Source organism: Mirounga angustirostris, unplaced genomic scaffold (assembly GCF_029215605.1).
Source record: "Mirounga angustirostris isolate CCGP_5_RB_7025 unplaced genomic scaffold, mMirAng1.0.hap1 SCAF_14, whole genome shotgun sequence".
Lineage (NCBI taxonomy): Eukaryota > Metazoa > Chordata > Mammalia > Carnivora > Phocidae > Mirounga > Mirounga angustirostris.
Window position 1 is genome coordinate 74,134,078 of NW_026991722.1, and position 27,354 is coordinate 74,161,431.

The window sequence follows — 27,354 nt, forward strand, 5'->3', positions numbered from 1 at the left end:
CAGTTACTTTCATTTCTTTAAGCCCATTCTAGAAGCACGGGGGCCTGTAATCATCATTCTGAAGCCTAAATTCTTGCTGATGCCCACTCTCTCCATCTGTCTCCTTTGGACCCTCATCCTTGTACTCTTTCTGTCCATTGCTCTCTGTCACCTCTATCCCAGCCGGTGGGCCAATGGGACATCCCCAGAAACCTCCCAGCTGACTGCGGCCTGGCTGTAAGCTCACCCTTTTCTTCTTGGCCCAAATGTCAGCCCAGGCCAGGAGCCTCGAGGGCACCCCCTCGCCCACGGCCAGCTCCCCATTCACGGGCCCCCATGAGACACTCACCAGGTCAGCATCACTCCAGAGAGGAACGTGGACACATAGTGGTGAGACACCCACCAGCCTTTAATTCTTGGAGAGAAGAGAAGGAAAGGGAGCTCAGGTGGGGAGGGAAATGGGTGGTTCTTGCTTCCCAGACTATGTATGCATGGGCTACTCTGTGGCCCCAGAACAGCCATGACATAGACCCAAGCCATGATTTCGCCCTTTCCTCTGTCCTCCAGAGACGCACAATCACACATAAACCACCCGCAGATTAGCCATGAGGCCCACAGAGGCACACGGGCCTCCAGGGGCTTCCTGCTACCCTAAAAGCACATCCCTCACCGCACCCCAACTTGAAGTCCTGTCACCCTGCCCTCGCCTTGAACCTGCCAAGCCCATTGCTACCTCAGGGCCTGTTATGGGCTGAATTGTGTGCCCCCCGAATTCCTATGTTGTAGTCCTAACCCCTTAGGGCTAGTACCTTAGAATGTGACTGTATTTGGAGATGGGAACTTTACAGAGGTAAGTAAGGTTAAATGAGATCATAAGAAAAAAGGCCCCATGAAGATCCGGTGGCATCTGCAGGCCGAGGAGAGGCCTCAGGAGAAACCAGTGGGGCTGGCACCTTGATTTTGGACTTCCAGCCTCCAGAACCGTGAGAAAATAGATTTCTATTGTTCCAGCCCCCGAGCCTGTGGTATTTTGTCACGGCAGCCCACGCAGACCAGCGGGGCCTTTGGACTTGCTGTTCTCTCTGCTCCGAGAACTTGGCCTGCCTGGCTCGTGGTCCAAATTCAAGTTTTGGACCAACTGTCACCTCCTCCAAAAGGCCTTCTCCGGCTACTTTATCGAAAACAGTCAGGCAGCCCCACTCGGAGTCACACTACTGTTTTATTTTCTTCATGGTGCTTACCACTATCTGAAATTATTCATTTCTTCCCCTTCCTTTGTTCTCTGAACCCTCTTCCCCGCTCACACGTAAACATCAGGAGAGCAGGGATCTTGTCTGTGTTCTTCATCGATGTTATCTGTGACACCTGGCTCAAAGCAGGTGCTCAATAAGTGTGTTGAATAAACACAGCATGCACACACATGCACACACAGACACACACTCATGCTCACCCGGAGCTGCAGCTACCTCCGTTACCCCACACGGACACAGAGAAATGCCAGACTGCCCACACAGCATCTCAGCATCCCAGACGCACTTTCTCCCTGGGAGCCCACACCCCCCGGGCTCATCTGTTCCTCCATCTACAGCAGGCCCTTGCCCAGCCCTGGACTTCCTGTGTCCAGTCCAGAAGCTGTGGGAACCCTGGTTTCAGAACCCAGTACTCCCCCAACTGAGGGCTGTCACTCCATTGCAGGGGAGGGAGCCTCGTTGTCACCCGCTCCTCAGTGTCAGCATCCCAGCCTCCGCTGAAAGCTGGACCCTCCAACCTTTACCCTTCAAAGTCCTTGAGTCTGTCTCTGGCCTCTGCTGGCCTTCTCCAGCCCCGTCTCGGAGCTCAGTTACCTGAACACAATGTGGCAGCGATTTGCTTTGCCAAGTACAGCCTAGGAGCAGTGGGGCTCCTTCATCCCAACGACTGGGCAGTAGAAACTGGGTTCCCCAAGCCCTCACCAGCACTGGATTCCAAGTTTTAAAATTTCTGCCAGTCTTATTAGGTGAAAATCGGTGTGTTGTTGAGGTTTTAATTTGCATTGTCCTAAGTGGGTTCCAACCAGAATGCAGACATCACACAAGCAGAGACTGGATCTTACTCATCTCTCCTCTTTGCAATCCCACAATAAATCTGGACATAAATTAGGGGTTCCGGCATGGCCTGTGTATGCCTCAAGGGTTATGGTGAGGAACAAGGTTTTACGTGGCTCTTTATTCCTAGCACTAACAGCACCCGGTAAACAGTAGGCACTCAATAAATGCTAAAATGATGTCCAGGAGGTGTGGCTGATGAAGCAGCAGCTGGTCTAGATGCCACCAGCAATAGAGGGACAGGGTAAGACATCCACCCACTTCTCTGATCCCAGTCTCCCCCTCCCCATGTCCCTGGGTTGCCTGTCAATGTCTACAAGGACCCCTGGCTCTAATTTTCTGCCAGAAGAGGCAGTTAGCCCCATCCTCAGACCTTCAGCTTGAAGAGCACCCAAGAAGCCTCTCTGCAATCACTTCCCCCAAGTTCTCTGCACAGCCACACATAAGCCCTGGGGCTTTGGCAAACGCCGTGCTCCTCTGTCCTACTCCCCAAAGCCCCCCTGACAAATGCCCCCTCCCCACGTGGGAGCGGCCAGAGCCAGACGCGGGATCTGTGCAGCAAGCCTGGCTGAGCAGCCGCTTTTCATTTCACAGCTCATAGTGCCCAGAGCCCAGCTCTGACAGATGCCCCCAATAAGCACAGCTCAGCGGCACTAGGAAAGGCTAGAAATTGCTTCTTCCCTGGCATGGCTCTCGAGCCCCCTCATCCATCTGCACACTGCAGGGTGCTGGGCTGGTTTTGTGCACATGTGTTTATGCAATCCTTTTACTGTAACTTAATTCAAATATCATACAATTCCCCCATTTAAAGTATACACATCAGCGGCTTTTAGTATATTTGCAGAGTTGTACAACCATGACCACTATCAGTTTTAGGACATTTTTTTATCACCCCAAAAGAAACTTGGACCCATTAGTGGTCACTCTTTGGGCCTGCTTTGCCACGGAAATAAAGCTTGCAGGGCCTATGGGCATTTTAATGAGCAGGCAGGAGATACGCAATGAAGAGTGGTGCACACACAGCCACAGTGTAGGACTAGCGTGGCCTGGTATCTGGGAATCGTGCCGAGGATACCACGGCCCTTCTTTCAGGACACCTTGGCCACGTTTGCATGTGGGTACCACTCACAGGCACCAGCAACCACAGGCTGTCTCCGGCTTTGAGCTCCGGGTCACGTGGGCAGGTGGGGGAATGGCTTCCACACTGAGGCTCCCTTCCTCCTGGACAGCCCTACACGGCTTTATCTGAGCAAAGTCCCCTATAACAGCCAGTTGGAAGCAGGCACCCATGGGCTGGCTGGCCAGAAAAGCTAACGCGATCCCTGATTCATTATTTATTCTGGCCCAGAACTAACTGTAGAGGACATCTGCTGTTTTGCCTCTCTGTCAATCACCCCACCCCCTCTCCACCCCCCACATTCTGGTTGCACGCCAGGCCTTTCTTTGGGTGAACCACCTCATCATCCCCACACTCAATCTGGGTGGCTGAGGGGGAAGCGGAGTGATATAACTGGGCACGTGACTCGGAGCCAGCCTATCAGGGCTCTGCATCCCCCAGCCACACTGATTGGCTCAGGGACAAGCATGTGACCTCAGCCGAGCCAATCAGAAATCTGTCTCAAAATTACAAAAACTGGATCTGCGAAGGCAAGCGCTCTCTCCTGTGAGACTATCGATCTGGCGGGATCCTAGTCTAGGCTGATGGAAGCCAGTGCTTCCAGGGGGTAAGAGATCAGGGAGGAGGGCTGTTGGCATTGTGTGAGCCCCACCCCCCCTTTTTTTTAAGATTTTATTTATTTGACAGAGAGACACAGCGAGAGAGGGAACACAAGCAGGGGGAATGGGAGAGGGAGAAGCAGGCTCCCCGCCGAGCAGGGAGCCCGATGCGGGGCTCGATCCCAGGACCCTGGGATCATGACCTGAGCCGAAGGCAGACGCTTAATGACTGAGCCACCCAGGTGCCCCTGTGTGAGCCCTTTTCACCTCCTTGAACCATCGTTGATATACAGGCATACTTCAGAGATATTGTGGGTTCACTTTCAGGGCACTGCAATAAAGCGAATGTCGCAATAAAGCAAGTCGAATGAAGTTTTTGGTTTTCCAGTGCCTCTGAAGTTAGTATGAGATAGCAGTTCTAGAAAAACAACGTACATACCTTAATTTAAAAATATAGTGCTAAACGGGGCGCCTGGGTGGCTCAGTCGCTAAGCCTGCTTCTTCCTCTCCCACTCCCCCTGCTTGTGTTCCCTCTCTCACTGTTTCTGTTAAATAAATAAAATCTTTAAAAAAAAAAATATATATATATATATATAGTGCCAAAAAAAATGTTAACCATCATCTGAGCTTTCAGCAAATTGTAATCACTGATCACAGACCACTATAACAAATATAATAATGAAGAAGTTCGAAATACTGCAAGAATTACCAAAATGTGACAGAGACACAAAATGAGCACATGCTGTTGGGAAAATGGCGCCAATAGACCTGCTCGACACAAGGTTGTCAGAGACCTTCAATTTGTAAAAAAAAAACAACACAGTATCTTCATAGTGCAGTTAGACAAGGTATGCCTTGTTCCCCCTTCATGTTTACTCCTATCCAGTAGTTTCCCTCATTTGCAGGATTTGCAAGGGAACTTGATTTGCTTATTGCACTAAGCTAATGCGCTACAGCTCCCACTCATTCCAGAAGATAAAGCACCAAGCCTACCCCACCCATTCCAGACCCCAGCCCCCACCACATCCAAACCCCTGCCCCAAGCCAGAGCAGGGAGATAGATAGGCATGGAGGAACAGTGAAATGAAATCTCATTTCAACTTGAGATACCAGTTGAAGTGTTACGCAAATGAAGCCTGGCTTTGGAACCCCACTTCTACCCCTTCGTGTCCCCCTCCCCACTTTCCTGGTATGCCCCACACTTGCAGGGACCTCCACTCAGTCCTGTTCCCTTCCCTCTGGTAACCCACCCACCCCCCATCCACAGCTTGTTACACTAGATAAAGAGCTGACCAGAGTAACTCTAAGTGTTAGTGACTGTTAGAGATGTAGCATGCCTCTGAAGACTCTTAATGAGTCCATCAGAAGGATGAAACTGTAAGGCTGACAGCAAGCCCATGGGAACAGAAGAGAGTTCATAACAAGGAGGCCTTGCCACTTACCCTGGCCCTCTTTCCCTACTACCTACCACCCTGGCTCCCCTCCAACGACACCCAAAAGCAGAAAGATACTATTCACTAAAATTAAGAAAGACGATGAATGTTATTTATTTCGTAAGATTTTCTACTTCAGTGTTTCCCAAAGCATGCGGTGGGTACCACCAACTTTTAGATGACACTCGAGTGTAACACTAGATGATACTGAACCATGTGGCAAGAGGTCACTGGTTCAGTTCTTTATTCTCCTGATTAAGTCGAGGAAAGAGTCTCCTTAATGCCTCTCAAGGTCCGCTAATCTCCCTTTTTACACACACGTACACACACAGAGATAGCAGGCCTCAGGCTCAGAGCCTCCTGGAAGCAAGAATAACTGACTTCAATACTTATACAAGGAAAACAAAAGGATATTTTTATACTACTTCCTCTTTCCTGCAACTGATGCTGGTTTTCCATGTACGGTGATGAAATAAAATTTCCTTTTAAAATAAACTAGTATTTACTTAAGTTAAAAAAAAAAAAGGAGAGGTTGATTTTTAAAATGTGAGAATTATCATCCAGATGATACATGGAAAAGGCAAAAATGGCGAGGATGGGTCAAGAATGAGTGCCGTTTGAGAAACACTGATCTTTTCTAACGGGCTACATGCTACGGGGCTGCATACCTAAAAATCGCTGGGCCCCTGGTCCTTACCTCTGGGCTCTACCTCAGGTTAAGGCCCGGCAGGGCAGGGATCTGCCATAAGAGACCACTGGGCAGAAAAGTGAAAAGGTGGCAAATTATTCAGGGGTTTGCAGACACCCCCAATCTTAAATACACAGTTCATGACAGTTCCTTACTAGCGTCCAGGAAGGAGGAAGCAGGGAGGGGCTGGGAGGTTATTACCTTTCGTTTCAGGGAAAAATAGGGACAAGCATGGTACACAGAGATGAAACAGCTACCCCAAAAAGGAAATCCGACCTATGGAAAATGGGTCCCGCAGGTGGCAAATCGTGGTCTTAACTGGGCCCCAAGACTCTCAGCTCAGAGACAGGTGGCGTAGGAAGGAGAATGACAAAATAGCAGGGCTCCTCGTATTTGCAGGCCCTCAGAGGTGGGGACCCCCAATTGTGCCTCCATTCACTCAGGAACGCGGAGGCACACGCCCCCAGGGGACTGTGAAATAGCCCAGAGAGGGGACTTCAGTTGCCCAGGGCTCCAGAGCCGCGCAGGAACAGCAGAGGGACTAGAACTCAGGAACCCTCACTCCCAGCCTGGCTGTCTTCCTCCTCAGCACTGCGGGAGTAACAGGGCAGGTTTGAACCAAGACCCTCACCACATGTCCTCCGTCCTCCCCATCTCCCTGTGGGGGATCATCCACTCTTGTCACCAGAATCCATTCATCCCTCTTATGACAGTATCCCAATTTTCCTCTGGGGACCCACCCACTGCCCTCCTGACACTCAGCCCCTGGGCTTCTACTGACAGCCTGTAGGGGCGGACATGAGGCTCAAGCCCGACCAATCACAGCTGTGCATTCTCTGGCCAGTGATTGGCTCAGAGACAGGCACATGATCCAGCAAGTACCAATGCGACCCAGTGAGACTCTTGGAAAACAGCAAGGTGCCATATTTTGCTGGGAATGCTAGAAATAAAGTTAGGAGCTCTGGGGTGCCTCTGCATGGAGCCTGAGAATGAAGACAGCACAGAAGGCAGAGGTGAGGGGTGGAGAAAAAGTGGGTCCTGGTGCCATTGTCTAAGCACCTGGATTAAGCCTGACCTGAAGTCAGCACCAACGGACCTGTTCTTTGATAGGAAAAAACAAATTTCCTGTTGTGTTAAACCTTTTTGAGTTAGAGTTTTTGGTAAGCAGGAGACTGACCACAGGAGGTGACACCGCAGCAGGAGACCCAGTTTTCCTCCTCCCTGGCTCTGAACAGTCAGGGACACCCCTCCCCCTCCACGGAGGAAGGGAATACAGGCTGAGGGTGACAGCCCTCATCTGCATCCCCTTCCATGACTGATCTCCCTTTGGCTCCCCCAACGCCCCCCCACAAAGCTGGGCCCCCAATTACCTTGAGCCATTGCTGATGAGAATACTCTCCCGAATTGTCAGGGTGCAGTAATACCACACCAGCAGGAAGTTAAAAACTTCGTCCGTCACCCTGGTGGAAAGAAACAGCCCCGGGGAGGAGCGCACGCATGAGAACCTGGGACGGCTCTCCCACCCACAGGGCAATAGAACAGCAAACACGGATGAGGGCCGCCCCCCACAGGCTGCCTCTGGGAACACCGCTGATCCCTGGGAAGAGAGAGGAAGCATGGCCGCCACCTAGTCTGCCTGTCCCCTCCTCACCTTTCTACCAGAATCCTGCTTGCCTTTAAGGGCTCTAGCTGAGGTTTCGCCCCCTTCCCTGAGCGCCCGGCCTACGACACCCTCTCTCCCTTCTAAATTCTTACTGTCTGATGTAACATTTTTGGTGGAAGGGCAACAGGAGGACCTGAAGTAGAAAACTGAGTATTTTAAACTGTCCACAGTGTCAAAGCGCAAATTCCTTCCATCCCCTTAAAAGATCTATAAACTTTGTTGCACTTACAAAAAAATTCTTATGGCCCAAATTGTCTGTAAGCTGAATGAAGAACTCCCGGCCTCCTCTACGGTCCCCGCGGCCCAGAGCCGGGCACAGAGGCCTTAGGACAGGACAGAGGGGCTAGAGCTGTTGATGTACCCTGGTCAGAGCAGAAAGCTGGCAGACATGCGGCGTGTGACCTCGTCAGAGACCTCCCTGGCCTCAGCTTTGCTGTCTCTGAGATTCGAAGGCTGACCCCCCACCTGAATATGGTTGGGTGAAGGATCCCGGGACAGAGCCTACGACAGACAGCCCCTCGGAAGCCTCTCCTGCCGCGGACTCTAATGGAGGCTCTAGCTTCCCCCCCAAAGGGAAGCGCCTCTGTACTTCCCAGCGCCATACAGATGCATTCAGCACTGTGCGGGGCGCTATCCGTCTGCACCGGGACGGAGAACACCCCGTCTCCTCCGTCTCCATCTCTGAACTGGGACAACCATGATAACCCTGGGAGGGAAATGGAAGGGTGTGACTCGAACAGTAAGGGCTGAAGTTAGAAGGTTGTCTTTTAAGCTATGTGACCCTGTTTTGTGGTCACAGATGACAGACTTTCAACCCCAAGCCCTCTTGAACCATCGCCTGCAGAGGGCCAGGAACCATCGCCCTGGGAGGGCCAGGAACAGACTGGAAGCACAGGGCCTGAGTCCAAATCCCAGCTCTGCCTCTTCCCAGCTGTGGGACCAGGGGCAAGTCAGTGATTCTCCCACGCGATCACCTCCCGTGCTGAAATGGGGAGAGTGATGAGTGATAACAGCCCCCGTGTAAGCTGCTGTGAGCATCCGCTGAGTTTACCACAGGAGGCACCTGGGGCATAGGAAGGGTTACCTGCATTCCCTGTTGGAATTCTGGCAAGTATCACAGAGGATCCAAAGCCTGAGAAATGAGTCTCAGACGCTTAGTTCTGAGGAAATCAAAGGCCTACTTGACTTGAATGGGGTGCTGGGGTGGGGACGGCCTCCCCAGGGCAGAGGGTCACTCAGACACCGACTTCTGAGCTCACCTCCAGATGGGAGGCAGGCCCAGTTGCGAGTCGTGGTGACCAGGATGTTTTTCTTTTTTTTTTTTTAAAGATTTTATTTACTTATTTGACAGAGAGAGACACAGCAAGAGAGGGAATACAAGCAGTGGGAGTGGGAGAGGGAGAAGCAGACTTCCTGCCGAGCAGGGAGCCCGATGTGGGGCTCGATCCCAGGACCTGGAATCATGACCTGAGCCGAAGGCAGACGCCCAACGACTAAGCCACCCAGGCACCCCGACCAGGATGTTTTTCATTGGTCCTTTCCGACATCTGATCCGTAAAGAGGGGAAGAAAAAGAAAGTTTTATGGCCCCAGCACTTTAGGGACATGCTTGAGGTACCAGCCTCAGCCATCTCTGCCGGGGTATATGAGCTCCCTGCTGCTGGAACAACAGACCACAAACTTAGTGGCTGAAAGCAACGTGCATTTATTCTCTTACAGTCTGGAGCTCGGAAGGCTGAAATGGGCCGGCGGGACTGGGCTCCTTCTGGAGGCTCTCGGGAGAATCCACTTGCTGACCTGCTCCAGCTTCTAGAGGCGCCTGTGTTCCTTGTTTCGTGGCATCATGTTTCCTTCTCTGACTCTGACCCTCCCAACTCCAGGATGATCTCTTCTCAAGTTCCTTCACTTAATCTATCTGCAGAGGCGTTTTGCCAAAGAAGTCCACACATTCGCAGGTTCTGGGGATTAGAACACGAACCTCTTCGGGCACCGTGACTCAGGCCGTGCCAGGCCAGCTCTAATTACTGGGAACTTGCAATGCTGCAGGCATTTTACGTGGACGATCTCTCTGAGTCCTCGGAACAACCCTACAGGATTGCTTCCTGTGGCAGGTGCGCTTTCCACATCTGTGCCCGTCTGCATAACTCCCGACGCCAGACCCCGCCATTCCTGGCATGCCTGGAGTTCTCAGGCCTCCAGAGCTCATTCTGCTGGTGCGAGAGGCAGGGCAGCAGGGAGGGGAATTTATGCCCTCTGGAAGCAGTCCTCAGCTCCCCTGACCAACAGCAGTTGGAAGATAAATACCCTTGCTCCCTCGCCCCTCTAGTGGGTAACTGAGGCATGTTCCATGCTGTCTCCCAGTTCTCCGGATATGTACAGGGGAGCCCCTCCTGTCTCACTTCCCATTCCCCTACCAATGTTTCTTGGGATGACCTCCCAAAGAAACTGCGGGCACTCAAATGCTTGTCTTGGGGGTTGCCTCTGGGGGAACACACACCAAGATAGGACAACTTCCCATTTTACAGATGAGGATACTGAGGCCCAGAGAGGGGAAGTGAGCTGCCCAGGAGTGAGATCCAAACCGAAGCCCAACTAACCTAAGCTTAACTCCAACCCCCGTTTCCCTGCAGCTTCAAAACCCAATCCTGATAGAGGACAATCCTAACTAGACACAGCCTCCTGGCCTGAAGGCAGAAGAAAGAGGCATCACACTCTCCAGCAGCCTCACCGAAGCTTCCCGAGGACCAGGCAGCATGGGCAGATGTCTTCTGGCCATGGGGAAGATGAGGAAGCAGACACAGAGAGAGCAAGGGCTCGACTCAAGGTCACACAATCTGTGAGTGGCAGAGCTGGACCTAGAACCCTTGGTTCTGACGGACATTGGCCATTCCCAGCTCCAGACTTACAGGCACCAGAGAAGGGCCTTTCGGTGGGGCACCCAGCAAGGAAACCATGCCAAGGGGGCAAGAGTAAGGAAAGAGAATCCTGCTCTGTGGATGCACTGGATATTAAGCTGTGGTCTCTTCCAGCCTGCCCAGCCCAAAATGGTGGCAGCAATCACAACTGCTCACACTCAGATGGCACTTACGTGCCAGGCACTACTCTAAACACAGCAAATAGAACCTATCTGGTTCTCTGAGCCATCCTACCAAGTAGCTCTCGTTATCCTCGTTTTGTGTGTGAAGAAACCCAGGTGGGGAGAGGTTAGACCATTTGCCCAAGGTCAAACAGCAGGGCAAACTTCCCTGAAGGCAGAACGGAGATGAGCTGCCCGTCCAGCCCCCTTCCCCTGTCCTATTTTTAACCCATAGAAGGTATACTAGTGTTCCCTCAAAATTCATGTCCACCCAGGGCCTCAGAATATGACCTTATTTGAAAATAGGGTCTTTGCAAATTTAATTAGTTAAGATAAGGTCATACCAGGTTAGGGTGGGCCCTAAACCCAAAGACTGGTGTCCTCCTAAGAAGGCCATGAGAGAAACACAGGGACACATGCGGCAGGAGGCTACTTGACAAGATGAAGGCACAGGAGGCTGAGTGAGACTGGAGGGAAACAGCTTTAAGCCAAGGAACGCCAAGGAACAAACACCAAGGAACACCCTGGAGGCTGGAGGAGGCAAGGCCGGATCCTCCCCTAGGGCCTTCAGAGGGAGCATGGTCCCACCAACACCTTGATTTCAGACTTCTGGCCTCTAGAACTGTGAGAAAATAGATTTCTGTTGTTCCAAGCCATCCAGTTCGTGGTGCTTTGTTACAACTGCCCCGGGAAATAAATACAGAAAGGGATGGGGAGAAATTGAAAGACCCAGGCCGTCGCTGAACTTTAGAACTTGACACACTAGAACTAGAACACACCACAGGTTTGCCCCCTGAGGGCCCAAGATGTCCCAGCGCAAGGGAATCTGGTTGCACATCCAGAACGTCTATCCCTTCCAGAGAGGCATGTGAGCAGGCAGTGTGCAGGCTCTGCCCTCTGGGGAAACAGGCCAGGCCCGAGGCAGCAGGCAGGCACGGGCCCAGGACCTAAAAGGGCCTTTCTCTGTCTGGACATTCGAGTGGCCAGACCAGAAACTGGACTCCCAGGCAAACACCTGCCAGGAGATAAACCCCTGACACACCGGCCACATGCCCAAGCTGTACCCGGCTGCCTCCCCTCAGGGCCCCAAACCCAGTGCCAGGGGGGGAAACGAAACCCCCTGAGGCAAGGCAGCCTGAGCCCACTGGCCTCAGCCTCTCAGAGCCGCGTGGCCCCCTCTTGCTCCAAAAGCAGGGGCTGATGCTGGTGTCAGGCGCTGGGCAGAGCCCTCCACACGCACTGTTAGCAAAGCCTGGTGTCACCCTCATTTTACAGATGGAGAGACTGAGGCTCCCTGAGGGAACGTGCTCATGGTAACAGCCAGTTAGTCCCAAAGCCAGGATTCAAACCCAGGCAGTCTGTGATCTTTCTTTCTTTTCTTCCTTCCCTTCTTCCTTTCCTTTTTTCTTGCTTTCTCTTTCTTTCTCTTTTTATAATTGATATATAATTCACATACCAGAAAATTCATCCTTTCAAAGAGTATAACTCATTACTTTTTAATGTATTCACAGAGCTGTACATTCATCACCTCTATCTAATTCTGGAACATTCTCCTCACTCCAAAAGAAACCCCATCCCCATCAACAGGACCCACCCCCACCTCCCCTCCACCCAGCTCCTGACCACTAATCTGCTTTCTGTCTCTACAGAGTTGCCTGTTCTGGATGTTTCGTATAAGTGGAATCATACAATATGTGGCCTTTTGTGACTAACTTCTTTCACCGAACATAATGTTTTCAGAATCCATGTTGTAGTATGTGTCACTGCTTTATTCCTATTTATTATTGGAATAATATTCTATTGTGTGGGTGTGCCATTGGGCTCTTTCCTAACTACTAGTTATAAGGTCTCTCCAGTAGCTGTTCAGTAGATATTTGTTGGATGGATGTCGAGTGGACGGGACTGCTATTTCGCATGAGAAAAGGCTCTTCTCTACCTACAACCTACCAAACATTGCAGAGGCAGGAGAGGACCCCCCCCCATGCCGACACACACCACCACACTTCCTGTTACCTGTAGTGAAGGACAAATCGACACGCCACAGCGCCCAGGAGCAGGATGATGGTCAGGTAGAGCTTGAACTTCTCATACTCATCCTTGTAAGCAAATCTGCGGGGACAGACACCCCCAGGAAAGGTCACATAACTATTACTATAGTTATAGTAATATAACTATATCCCATCTGGGGATAGAATCCTCAGCCCCATCAGATCCTTCACCTACCACCAGCCACTGCCCACAAGAACCTTCTGATCCCACTAAAGGAAAGCTCTGGCCTTGAATTAATGGTGATGATCAATTAGAGAAAGAGGACCGATGTGCAAAGCTTCCCACGTCCCTGGGCTCCTGGTGTAGGTCTCTGGGCTGGTGATGGGGATGCGCAGGGGGTGGAGAAGTGCTCCTCCCTAACCAGCTACTGCAGCAGAAACACCACGCTCTACTGCCCCTGGGACTGATTTCAGGTGGACAGTACTGCCCACTTCCCGGAAGAACTGCCCACTTCCCGGAAGCAGTGGAATGGAGCAGGGGCTGTTTCTCATGGGAAAGTGGCAGTTCTGTTCCCCCAACGTACTGACTGCATGAAAAGAAGGAACCCTCCCAGGGTGGCCTCCACTGAGAAGGAACGTGTCAGAAAGACGAAGAGCCAGAGCCCCAACTATTAATTTGTTTTATTTATGCAAAAATTCTAGCTAGGTTCATTTCTCCTGAGTTGGAAGAGCAAGATGCCTGGATTCCCTAAAGCCAGGTGGGAGTCAGAGATACTTACTTGGCCTGGTTGCTGAGAAGGGTCACATTCACATTGCCAAGGACGAGATTTAAGTAGAGCCTGGAAGGAAAGTATCTGTGAGGGCTGACTCGTTCCTTACCAGCCCTGGAGTGGGCCCCAACCAAAAACATTCAAACAATAAGCATGCATTGAGCACTGATATTAGAAAACAGGGTGCTAAACTCAGCAGTAAAATTCTCACATGGAGAATAATGACTAACTAGAGAATGAAACAATGTGACCCATGACAGTCATGACTAACCCATTTCCCCCCATTTTAGCTGGCTTAGAGACCATATTTCCCAGGCTCCCTTGCAGCTAATGTGAGCATGTGACTAAATTCCAGCCAATGAGGTGAAGGCATGTGTACAATCTCTAGGTCAATTTAAAAAGGGTTCTTTTTGAAACTGAAGTAAAACCTTCAATATATTTACAGGTATACCTAACGGTATATTTTGTGCCTGGCTTCTTTCTGCTGTGAACATTCTTTTTTTTAACTGAGATGTAATTCACATACCATAACATCACCCTTTTTTTTTTAAAGTTTTATTTATTTATTTAAGTGATCTCTACACCCCACGTGGGGTTCGAACTAACGACCCTGGGATGAAAAGTCACATGCTCTTCCGACTGAGCCAGCCAGGCGCCCCCATAACATCACCCTTTTCGAGTATCCAACTTCATGGTTTCCAGTATATTCACAACGTTGTACAACCATTACTTAACTCTAGAACATTTTCATCATCTCAAAATAGAGCACATACCCACCAGCAGTCAGTCACTCCCTTTCCTCCCTCCCCCCAGCACCTGCCAACCACTAATCTACTCTACATCTATGGATTTGCCTATTCTGGACATTTCATACAAAAAGACTCATGCAACATGGGGCCTTTTGAGTCTGGATTCTTTGCTGTCGACATTCTTACACATGTCTATTGGAGGGCAGAAGCACTCATTTCCATTGGCTACACAGACAGGAGTGGAATTTCTGGATTATAGAATATGTGTGTTTTTGGCTTCACTGGGAAATGGCAAACTTTTTTTTTTTGGTAAAAAGGTATCTGCTTGGGTGCCTGGGTGGCTCAGTTGGTTAAGCGACTGCCTTCGGCTCAGGTCATGATCCTGGAGTCCCGGGATCGAGTCCCGCATCGGGCTCCCTGCTCGGCGGGGAGTCTGCTTCTCCCTCTGACCCTCCTCCCTCTCAGGCTCTCTGTCTCTCATTCTCTCTCTCGCAAATAAATAAAGTCTTAAAAAAAAAAAAAAATTAAAAAAAAAAAAAGGTATCTGCTTGCCCTCCACTTCCGGCCGATGTGACAGTATGAGCCAGCTTTGGCCATGCAGATGAGGACAACTCCCTGAAGGGTGGTGAAGCAACAAGTTGGGAGTTGGAAGGACCCTGAGTCCCTAGATGACCCCATGAGCCCTCCGCTCTTGGTTCACTCACCTCTGGACTGCTGTGTATGAGAAGAGAAACCTCCCCCTTGTCTGAGCCCCTGTATTGTTGGGCTTTTGTTACGATAGTCTGTACTCTAACATCACTAACAAAGGTGCAAGTAAAGGGTTATGAAATCTGGGGGAGGAAGGGTTTAATTCCACAGAGGGAGAGGGGTTTTGGAAAGGCTTCACTGAGTTGCTAACATTTGAACTGGGCTTTGAAGGATGAGTAGAAGGTTGAGAGGAGGAAAGCAAACAAAAAAGTCTTCTTTCTAGCTCTGAATAAATTCTAGGGGCATTTCTGGTCTGGTGCAACTGGAGTAGAGGTGTAAAAAGAATTACCTATTTTTTTTGGGCTAGATACAGTCCCCACTTCCTGAAAGAGCAGGGCCATTTTCCTTCAGAGAATCTCTTTTCCCCTCAGGTCCTAGGGTAAGGCACATGACCCAGGCTTAGCCAATCAAAGCACTGCATCCTCCTGATTGGGTCAATAATGGTCATGTGACACACTGGTCACAGGCCAATGAGACTCAGTCCTGGGAACTTTTCCCAGAACTACGAAGAAACAAAGAGGCTTTCTCTACTGGAATTGTTAAGCCGGCAGAAGGCAAACCCAGAGCTCCCGGGGCCAGCTTGTAGAGAAAGTCTCCCTAAGAACAAGACACACATGGCCAGGGAAGTAAAAGGAAAGCTCACTGAGAGACCGAGCCTAACAGTATCATTTGAGCAGCAGGATCCAGCCAGACCCACAGCAACATTTGCACCTTTAAGCTCTGGAGTCAGAGTGTTCACATCCAAACCTGGGCTGAGCCACCTGAGCAAAACACCCCCTAATGGCTTTGAACCTTGTAGAATTTGGACACCTGGGTCTGACTCACCAAGCTGTAGACAATTCAAGAGCCCCCAGCACAATGCTAGGCATACAGCAGGCACTCAATAAATGTTTGTTCTCAAAGGAAAACGAGAGAGACAGAGAGAGAAACCAAGAGACAGACTCTTAACTACAGAGAACAAACTCATGGTTACCAGAGGGGAGGGGGTGAAGGGACAGGTGAGCTAGATGATGGGGATGAAGGAGGGCTTTGTTGTGATGAGCACTGGGTGATGTATGGAGGTGCTGAATCAGCCTACTGTACACCTGAAACTAATACAATACTGTCTGTTAACTATACTGGAATTTAAAATAAAAATAAAATAAATCAATGTTTGTTCTTTGGGAGAAAACACCTTTCCTCTTAACCTCGGGTGGCACCAGGCATGCGGCAGGTGCTGGAAACCAGATCTTGTATCTGGTTCCTTGCACAAGCCCTCCCAGGAAGGTCACGCTGAGATCAACCTCCTGTTCCATGGAGGAACGTATGAGGAAGCCTCCTTCTCTTTCCTGCCCTTGCTTCCCTCCTTTCCCCTCAACCTCAAGCCCCAGCAGGGAGGTGGGAGTCACACAGACCAGGCCCTCTAGGCCTGGGCGTCTGCCTGCAGCAGGGGTGCGCTAGGTTTCCAGCTCCTACCCATTCTTCTTGGGCAGGTAGGCCTCCATGTCGAAGAAGATGTTCTGCCGCTCCTTGATGTTGGCACTCATCTGCTGAATGAGCTCTGCCTCCTCCCGACTGGCATGGTTCTTGTACCTGTTTGGTCAGAGGTGCGGGCATAGGAGAAGCAGGGGTGTTACTCAGACTGGAGGAAGAATCTGGGAGCTCGGGGCACTGCCCTCCCAACTTTCTATCTCAATGCTTCTTGCAACCTCAATTCTCCCTCTGCACCCTGTGGGTTTGACACTGGGTCCCTGCTAGCCTTGTGACCTTGGGAAAGTCCTTTCACCACTTTGCCTTATTTTCCATACCTGAAAAACAGGGGTAGCATCAGGCCTACCTCATGGACAATACTGTTGTGAGGATTAAGTGAGTACACTAAATGTAACACATTTAGAATGATCCTTGATACACAGTATGAGCTCAATGGACTTCTACAGGCAATACCATGCTTCTTACTCTTCTAAAAGAAGAGACTGAAGATTACTAGAAGGGCAGACAGGAAAGTGCCTTTAAAAGTATTGGCAGCCAACTGATCGATCACTGTCTGTTTTTCCTTGGTGATATTTAACTCTCAAAACTAGAAAAACAAGCCAGTGGACACCCTCTCAGAATAGTAGGTGTGTCTTCTATGGGTCAACCTTCTAACCCATTGGTTCTCAACTGGGGACACTTGGCAACATCTAGGAACATTTTATTTGTCAAACAGGGGGTGGAAGGTCCTACTGGCATCTAGGGGATAGAGGCCAAGGATGCTGCTAAACATCCTAGAATGCACAGGACAGACCCTGCAGCAGAATTATCAACAGTGCCAGGGTTGAAAAATCCTAGACTGATAAAGACTGTTGAGTCTTACCATCAGTAAGATGTGTTTTTCCAAGAGTGGCGATGTCATTACGTGGAACCATCCACACTCTTACCCCATGACTAATGGACCTCCATTTCCAAAATGGCCAGCCAAGGTTAGGGATATAATCAGTAACGTTTGCAGAAATTGTCCACAAGGGAAGGGAAGAATTGACCAGGAGTTACACACTATGGTATGGAGACTTAGCTAAGTCAACTGGGATAAGCCACTCAGAGCCTCGGTCTCCTTGCCTGCCTGGGGTCACAGCATCCACTGGACTCCTTCTACCTATAGGGGATGAGAGCACTTTCCAAACCCTGAAGACATGAGGATTGGGAGGTGAACTTATGATCTTGGCCTCAAGAACTGAACAAAGTCGTGAGCTTAAGTATTTCCCCCTGGGGATGCCAGACTTCCTACCACCTACACCAAAGACCTATAACAACTTTCCTCTGGGAAACTACCTCTCATCCTCTTTCCCCCTCCATATAGTTCCAGTAAGGCTGTCCCATCCCCCAGGTCCAAAAACTAAGCATATGACCTAGCCTTGCCTAACCAGAGTCTCAGTGATTGGTTCACAAATAACCATGTGACCAATACCCACCAATTAGGATCACACCCAGAACTTGTACTGAAAAACAAGTTATTCTGTCAGTGGAACTAAACCAATAGGAAGGAAGGCTGGAGGATGTAAGTCCGGAAGATATTTGTCTGGCACTGCTGGTGGCCATCTCGGTGACCAGAAGGGGACAGTCAGCCTGAGGGTGAAGCCAATCTAGAGGACAGCAGAATTTAGAAGGGGCGGAGAAAAAAAACAAACAGATTCCTAAAAACACCTTTTGACCCCTGGATCCAGTGATGTCTGAAGCTACTCCTGGTTTTTTTCCATTAAAATTTCCATTCTCTGCTTAAGCCAGCTTTGAGTTGGGTTTCTGTCTCTTAAAACCCAGGGAGCTGTAGCCTCGCCTACCTCTGGAGTGTATGCTTCAAGTCCTTCAGGCGCGTCTTCTGCTTGTTGATGGAGCTGCTACACAAAGTCTGGAGTGAGGTCAGCTCCTCCAGCTTCTGCTTGTAGATCCTGTGGGTTTCCTGAGGGATGGAGGAGCCCAAGCGGGGTGTATGGGAGAATGTGAATGGGTCGCTTTTCATAGTTGGATGTGACTGTGCAAGTCAGTCTGACAGCTAAGATGATGCAACTACTACTACTAAAGATGTGGCTTAGACAACCAGGACTGGAATTCAGGAAGGCAGCATGGCACGGTGCTTATGTACGGAACTAATGTTTTTTTCCTACCCAGGTTCCATCCTTCCTAATAGCAACAGCAACCAAATATGCCTCTGAGAGGCCACCTCTTGTCAACCTCTTCTTGGTCCAGATGGTTTGAGTAGGGCTAAGTCTCCATGCCAATAGCGGTCATGTGATCCACACCTGGCCAATGAGTATCCTCCAATGCCCTAGCCACTGACTGATTCAGAGGTAGACACATGGCTCAAACTGGGCCAGTGAGAGTCAGCCCTGGGACTCTGGTTTAGAAGTATTGGTTTAGAAATGCCCTCCTTCTTCTGGGTTTGCTAATCTGGTAGAAAGCGCACCTGGGCTGCTGAACAAATGAAGCCTAACAGGAAAACAGAATTGCAATGCAGTACGAGATAGAATTCTCACAGCATCAATTCAGCCCTTAGATCTAACCAGATCTGAATGTAATGCTCTTGGTGATATGAATTAATAAATTCCTTTTCACTTAGGCCAGTTTGATTTGGGTTTCTGATCCTGGCAATGAAGAGAGTTCTTGCTAAGTCAACTAAGAAAAGGACACATCGCTTCCCTTAAAGCCAGCCCTCCCTACCCCAGGCTTTGGAAATAACCATTCAGGGCCACAAGGCCTGGGGAAATACAAGAGACTTCACCTTAAGGCAAGAAGGATGAACACAGTAACTTCTTGATCATGCTGCCCCAGCACACCTCCCCGAACATTACACCATATGCTCAGAAACAGCCCCTTCCCTCTAGAGTTCTGATAATCTAAGACAAGCACCAACAATGTGGAGGAAACAATATGAGGGACAGGGACCATGAAATTAAAAAAAAAAAAAATCCAATGAACAGATTTAAAGTGTCTGTTTTCTTGGGTGGTGGAGAAATGTATTTACCAGAGGGAGGAGAAAAAAAGGGGATGGTCAAAGGGTGAGACCAGAGCCTAAATGCTCATAGCTGCCAAGCGGGGTCTCTAGATTTGACAGTCAAGCCAGAAAATAAAGAAGTGAAGGCAATGAAGTGAACAGATAACAATTAGGAACAACATCAAAGGACACTATGAGCAAGTCTCCCCTGACCCCGAGATGAGAAGGCTTGGTCCCCTGAATTCGCACAGCATCCTCACTCTCTCCTTCCTGGGTCCCTGGAGAGGAAAATCATGTCTTTCATGTAACTTTTTATTTTTAAATAATTTCAGGGGTGCCTGGTGGCTCAGTTGGTTGAGCGACTGCCTTGGGCTCAGGTCATGATCCCAGGGTCCTGGGATCGAGCCCCGCATCGGGCTCCCTGCTCGGCGGGAAGCCTGCTTCTCCCTCTCCCACTCCCCCTGCTTGTGTTCCCTCTCTCGCTGTCTCTCTCTGTGTCAAATAAATAAATAAAATCTTAAAAAAAAAAATTGCAAACTTGCTGAAGAATTTTAAGAAGAATACAAAGAACCCCCCTATACCCTTCACCCAGATTCACTAACTGTTGGCATCATGCCATACATATTTGCTTTATCCTGTGTGTGTGTGTGTGTGTCCGTGTGTGTGTTCTTTTTCTGTATCAGGCATCAGTGAACGACAACCCACAGGCCAAATCGCCAGCCACCAGATTTTGTATGGGCAGTACGCTAGAAATGGATTTTGCCTGGTTGAAAAAAAAAAATCAAAAGAAGACTACTTCACGACACGTGAGAAGTGTATGAAATTGCAATTTCGGTATCCATAAATAAGCTTTCCTGGAGCACAGCCACACCCGTTCACTTACATCCCGTCACGGCCACTTTGGCTCTGCAGTGGCATAGTGAGTAGTTGTGACATGGACCATATGGCCCGCCGAAGCCTAGAATCCTCATTCCCTAGCCTTTCTGCCAAAAAAGGTTTGCCTACTCCTTTCTTTTTTTTTTTTTTTAAAGATTTTATTTATTTATTTGACAGAGAGAGACACAGCAAGAGAGGGAACACAAGCAAGGGGAGTGGGAGAGGGAGAAGCAGGCTTCCCGCTGAGCAGGGAGCCCAATGTGGGACTCGATCCCAGGACCCTGGGACCATGACCTGAGCCGAAGGCAGACGCTTAACGACTGAGCCACCCAGGCACCCCTGCCTACTTCTTTCTAAACCATTTGGGAGTTGGTCATAGACAACATGCTTCTTTACTCTTAAATACTTCAGTGCATGTTTCCTAAGAACACGACATTCTCGGGATGCCTGGGTGGCTCAGTCGGTTAAGCATCTGCCTTCAGCTCAGGTCATGATCCCAGGGTTCTGGGATCGAGCCCTGCATCAGGCTCCCTGCTCAGCGGGAAGCCTGCTTCTCCCTCTCCCACTCCCCTTGCTTGTGTTCCCTCTCTTGCTGTGTCTCTCTCTGTCAAATAAATAAATAAAATCTTAAAAAAAAAAAAAAAGAACACGACATTCTCTTATATGTCCATAGTACAATGATCAGATTATCGTATCTCTTTAGGCTCCTTTAGTCTACAACAGTTCCTCGACTTTTCTTCATCTTTCATGACATGGACATCTTTAAAGGGTTCAGTCCAGTTGTTTTGAAGAATGTCCCTCCATCTCGGTTTGTCAGATATTTCCTCATGACTGAATTTTGGATATGCATTTGGGACAGAAATGCCATTAAAGTGATGCTGTGTCCTCAGTGTCTCCTATCAGGAGGGACACAGTGTCTGTGATGTTAACTTTGATTGCTTGCTGCCCACTGCTTTCTCCATTTACAGTGACCAGCCTTCTATCTGTAATTAACAAGTAATCTGTGGAGAGGGAGGCTGCGATTTACTCCCTTTTGAATTCCTCGACCGTCCTATGTTCAACTAATCTGCTCGTAATAAAGGAAACCCTCCAGAACGGGACAGGAAGGATGGGGCAGAGAGATCCCGAGCAAATTACATAGGCTTTGAGAAGGTGGGGCCTCTGAAACAAGAGTCCCCAGCAACAGCAGCAGAGATTCCTGAAGATAAAGGGCTATGCGACCTCCTGGCACACCCTGGTGCTGCGTCCCACCACAGAAAGATAAGACCAAGACTGCAACATCAGCAGCCAGATGCTCACCAGGCCCTCTTGGATTTAAATTAATATTTAATTTCTTAAGTAAAACATGAAGACATTATCCTTGTTAAAAATTAAAACCCTACAGGGGCGCCTGGGTGGCTCGGTTGTTAAGCATCTGCCTTCAGCTCAGGTCATGATCCCAGGGTCCTGGGATCGAGCCCCGCGTCGGGCTCCCTGCTCCACGGGAAGCCTGCTTCTCCCTCTCCCACTCCCCCTGCTTGTGTTCCCTCTCTCACTGTGTCTCTCTCTGTCAAATAAATAAATAAAAATCTTAAAAAAAAAAAAATTAAAACGCTACAGCTATGGCTGGAGTCGGCTATGAATATCCCGCATCCTGTCTTCTCCTCTTTCTCCAGAGGTAACTACAGTTACCACTTTCTTCTAGACTTTTGTCTATGTATTTTTCCAGACTGTAGTCTATTTATCTATGCATTTCTACATTCTATATAGACCTATTTCTACCTATATGCACATAAATATATATACATATATATGAAAAATACACACTGCTGCAAAAATGAGTTGTCCCTAATACTTAGTCTCCTTTACTTCCTTTAGTAACGGGACCCCATGAGTAGTAGCTGGGCACATGGCCATCCAGTAACAGACATTTCCCAGCCTCCCTTGCAGCTACGTGTAGCAACAGGATGAGTCCGCCAAATGGGTGCAGGTAGAAGTGATGAGTCGAAGTTCTGAACCACATCTTTATAAGGAGCTGCTTGCCCTCCACTGTCCCTTTTCCTGACTGGGATATGGCGACAACAGATGCAGTTACCTTGAAACCAGAGATGGAAGCCACATGATGTCAATGGCAAAGCCCAGTGTCCCTTCCCCCAGCCAAACCAACCTCGGCTGACCTCATGTGACAGAGCTTCCCACTTGTGATGGTGTTAAAACACGATCGCCCATCCTTCAGCACTCCTCACAGACAGAGGTGGGATCTCTGTTCCCACCTCTTAAATATAGACAGGCTTGTGGCTGGTTTGACCAATAAAATACGGCAGGAGCAACACTACAGTCTCTGAGAAAAAAGTCATGGAAGGCCATGTGACTCCTGCCTTATTTGCTGGAACACTTGATTTTTTTTTTTTTTAAAGATTTTATTTATTTATTTGACAGAGAGACACACAGCGAGAGAGGGAACACAAGCAGGGGGAGTGGGAGAGGGAGAGGCAGGCTTCCCGCTGAGCAGGGAGCCCGATGTGGGACTCGATCCCAGGACCCCAGGATCATGACCCGAGCCGAAGGCAGATGCCCAACGACTGAGCCACCCAGGCGCCCCTGGAACACTTGATTTTAGAGCAAACAGTCCAACTACCCTGAGGCCACCATGCTGTACGGAAATCCTAACCTCATAGAGAAGTCACATGTAGGCACTCTGATCAATAGTCTCAACTAAGACAAACATTCTTGTCGTTTCAGCTCAAACATTTAGATGTGTGGGCAAAGAACCTCCAGACGATTCTAGCCACAGCCATGTAAGTTACTCCCAGCCATTCGAGTCTTCCCAGCGAAGGCCCCTGACACCACAGAGCAGAGCACAGTCAAGCCATTCCCATCACGCTCTGTCTAAACTCCTAACCCCAAGAATCCAAGAGCAAAATGTAATTATTGTTGTTTTACATAGCAACACATAACCGAACACCACTTACCCTGGACCACACCTCCCTTTGGACCGTTATGTGAGTAAGATGCTGCCTCATTTAAGCCTTTTTTTTTTTTTTTTAAATTTGGGGTCTCTTTGTTATAGCTGCTTAGCTTATACCATAAAGTACATACTTTTGATTTTTAAAAATATATTAACAGTATCAGAATTTAGATAGGATTCCACAAGTTTCTTTTTCCCACTCAACAATATGTCTTGAAGATCTACCAACATAAGAAGTTGGTAGATCATAGATATACTTCATTCTTTTTAGTGCTATGGAACATTTCATGCTATGGACATACTACGGCTTACTGAGCCATTCTATTGCTGGATATTTAGGTTGTTTCCAGTCTCTGCCTATAACCAACAATGCAACATTAACTGACATCCTCACAGGCATACACACAAGCATCTCTCTCGGGAAGAGAAGAAGGATTGCTGGGTCAGAGTGCACAGCCTTGTTTTTAGTTTTAATAGATCTTGGCAAACTGCCCACAGAATGGCTGTACACTCCCACCCACAGCTTATGACAGCTGTCGACACCTCACCAACACTCAATGACATCTACTTTTCTACAGGCACTTCTCTGATCTCTGCTGGTGATATTTTCTGCTCCATCCTAAGACATCAGAACAGGTAGGGATAGGAAGTCCGTGAGCCTTCCCACAATTTTGTCCCCTGGCATATGGAGTCACTCTGGCTCCCCTCTGGTTCTTTCTCTCTGCTATCAGCTAGAGCCACTTCCCAGGGGACATCTTATATTGGAGACCATACATCTGGTCCACTCTTGTCTTTGGTTCCAGACTGAAGATTTGTCAGCTATGAGGAGGACAATGTGGGGCTGGGGGGAGGTGTGTGTGTGGGGGGTCAGAAACAGGGCCCTTAGTGTGACATACTCTCCATTTCCAGGGCATTCCTCGCCCACGCCCAGACTCTGCTGATTCCCTCATACCAGTCCCACAAGCAGTAGGAAAGGTTACCAATTCATTTCTTGGATTCTGACTTTTCTCTAGACAGCTGCCTCTTATTCTCTCTAACTGTGGTAAAATACATATAACATAAAATTTACCATTTTAATCATTTAAAATTTCTAAAATTTCCCTAATTTTAATAAAACACATATAAAATTACCATCTTAATAATTTTAAGTGTAGGGGCACCTGGGTAGCTCAGTCGGTTAAGCAGCTGCCTTCGGCTTGGGTCATGATCTCAGGGTCCTGGGATTGAGCACCGAACAGGGCTCCCTGTTCAACAGGGAGTCTGCTTCTCCCTCTGCCCCTCCTGCTCGTGCTCTCTCTCTAATGAATAAAATCTTTTTAAAAAATTAAAATAATAATGTTAAGTGTATAATTCAGTGGTATTAGATATGTTCACATCATTGTGAAACCATCACCACCATTCCATCTCCAGAACTTTTTCATCATCCCAACTTAAACTTCAAACCCATCAAATAATAACTCCACTTTGTTTCCCCAGCCCCTGGCAACCACCATCCTACTTTGTCTATGAATTTGACCCTCTAGATACTTTACATAAGTAGAAACATGTATTGTCTTTTTTTTTTTTGAAAGCCAAACAGAAGAGAATATAGTTTAACTGAATCATACAACATGTGAACCCTTCTAGTTCTTCATAATTTATGTCTGACTTCTCAGAAATATTTTGGGAAGAAAATGCAGGGAGCTTTTTGGGGGGCAAGGGGGGATAAGTGATTACATTTTTTAAAATTCCAGTTAGTTAATATACAGTGTTATATTACTTTCAGGTGTACAATACAGTGATTCAACAATTCCATACATCACCAGGTGCTCATCACAAGTGCCCTCCTTCATCCCCATCACCTATTTAACCCATCTCCCCCTCCCCTCTCCTCTGGTAATGGTCAGTTTGTTCTCTATAGTTAAGAGTTTGTTTCTTGATTTGCCTCTTTTTTCCCCCTTTGCTTGTTTTGTTTCTTAAATTCTACATATGAGTGAAATCATAAGGTATTTGTCTTTCTATTATTTTGCCTAGCATAATACCCTCTAGCTCCATCCACATCATTCCAAATGGCAAGATTTCATTCTCTTATGGCTGAATAATATTCCATTGTATATATATCTACCACATCTTCTTTATCCATTCATCATTCGATGGACACTTGGGCTGCTTCCATATCTTGACTATTGTGAGTAATGTTACTATGACCATTTGGGAGTATAAGTACCTGTTTGGAGTCCCTGCTCTCGGTTCTTTTGGGTATATACCCAGAAGTGGGATTGCTAGATCAAATAGTAATTCTACATTTAATATTTTTTTAGGAACCACCATACCATTTTCCCAGCTGCACCATTTTACAACAGCTGTTTCTTTCTTTCTTTCTTTTTTACAGTGCTTTTCATTTTTTCTTTCTTTCTTTCTTTTTTAAGATTTTATTTATTTGACAGAGAGAGACACAGCGAGAAAGGGAACACAAGCAGGGGGAGTGAGAGAGGGAGAAGCGAGCCCGATGCAGGGCTCGATCCCAGGACCCTGGGATCATGACCTGAGCTGAAGGCAGACGCTTAACAACTGAGCCACCCAGGCACCCCTACAACAGCTGTTTCTTGATGGACTGTCCACGGGGTGGTTCTGGGAGGTGGGGAATACAATTCTTGTCCTCCCTTGGAATCCCTGGCTATTCTCTGCACATGAGGGTGTCTCCAGAAGACCCTCAATTAGACTTGTGCTTTGAAATGCTTCTTCCAGGGGCAGGATGAGCCACACTGCAGCAATCCAATCCTAGCTTTCATCCAGTCAGCCTTGAACCTGTAGCCTCAAAAGGAACTGGTCACCATATGGAAGCCTTCTGTTGTTTTTGCCAACTAGGTAGATATTCCCCTTCTGGTTAATGTCTCCACAGTTTCTTTGGAAATCCAGCCCTCCACACACTCAGTTACTGAAATCTGGCTAGGAATGGGGTTGAACCTGCCGCAGGTTCCAGGGCATATGACCTGGGCCTGGCCAGAGTATCAGCCTCCAGACCCAACTGGCTAATTCAGGGACAGGCATTCAAAACCAACAAATCTCAGTTGCTGGGGGGGGGGGGGGGGGAATAGTTTTTACCAGAACTGCTGAAAAAGAGAAGCTCTTCTTCCACTAGTTTGAAGGAGGAAGAGCTCATGTGAGCCCAGAGCTAATGGAGCTGTCTTGCTTGAGCATGAATCCAACTGATGGGAAAACAGGGCAGAGGCAGATGAAGGCTGAGCCTTGATGGTTTCATTTGAGCCCCTGGATCGACTCATATTTGAAGATAGTATACCTTTGGCCTCCTAATTACACAAACAAATAAATCCTGTTTTATTTGGTTTGGCTTTGCCAGTTCGGATTGAAGGTCTTCATTTCAGAGGCAAGTGTCAGAATCTAGATTAAAATGCCAAAGCACAGAGTCTTCCTTCTGGGCAAAGTTAATCACACCAGGTAAGAACAGAAGCCACAAATCTTGGGACTCATTATCACCAACCTCTTGCCCTGGGCACTATCATCCTAAAGACACCAAAAACAAGGACTTGTAGCCCTGTCGAATGAATCCTTCATCAAGCCACTAACTAAATAGGCACCCCAAAATGTAGATCTCTGAACAATCAAATTGGGTGTTTTTTCTACAAACCAAAAGCCTAAGCCATCATTTTTTAACAGCTTTGAGGTATAATTCGCATACCATAAAATTCACTCATTTTATGTGTACAATTCAGTGATGCCTATATATTTACCCAGTTATCCAGCTATTGGCACAGCCAATTTTAGGACATTTCACCACCCAGTAAGATCCCTCACGTCTGTGACAACATCGCTGCTCCCCCCACACCCCTCCCTCCAGCCCCTTGGCAACCACTAACCTACCTTCTGTCCCTATAGATTTGTCTTTTCTGCATAGTCCATATAAATGGAGTCATACCATATGTGGTTTGGGGTCTGGCTTCTTTCACTCAGCATCATGTTTCTGAGGTTTATTCATGTTGTAGGATCCCTGCTTCCTGAAAGTTCCCGTTATGCCATTTTGCTTTTGCTTTTATGAAAGACCGCCATTAGTAAGGTAATGGCTTTTTTCCTAAAAGTGAAAATCCTCTTCGGATCTGTTTTGGTTAGCAAAAACAGGTACTAATGGAGGTCTTTCGAGAAAGCAGTGGTGTGACTCGACCTTTCGTAAAGCAGGGGATACTCTTCACTTTACGCC

The 27,354-nt window shown here is 48.3% G+C and overlaps 1 protein-coding gene across 2 annotated transcripts in view; it reads right to left on the bottom strand.

Moving 5' to 3' along the window:
* TMEM120B (transmembrane protein 120B) overlaps positions 1-27,354 on the bottom strand; it is a 43,702-nt gene that overhangs the window by 7,742 nt on the left and 8,606 nt on the right. Inside the window, exons 2-7 of one of the 2 annotated variants that reach the window (XM_045887714.3) lie at positions 18,186-18,304; positions 16,348-16,464; positions 13,406-13,465; positions 12,652-12,747; positions 7,271-7,360; positions 329-394 (exon numbers count right to left, since the gene is read on the bottom strand). In XM_045887714.3, coding sequence (XP_045743670.1) covers positions 329-394; positions 7,271-7,360; positions 12,652-12,747; positions 13,406-13,465; positions 16,348-16,464; positions 18,186-18,304 — 548 coding nt within the window. The remainder of the gene's footprint in view (positions 1-328; positions 395-7,270; positions 7,361-12,651; positions 12,748-13,405; positions 13,466-16,347; positions 16,465-18,185; positions 18,305-27,354) is intronic. The other variant, XM_054510535.2, reaches the window with a different exon arrangement.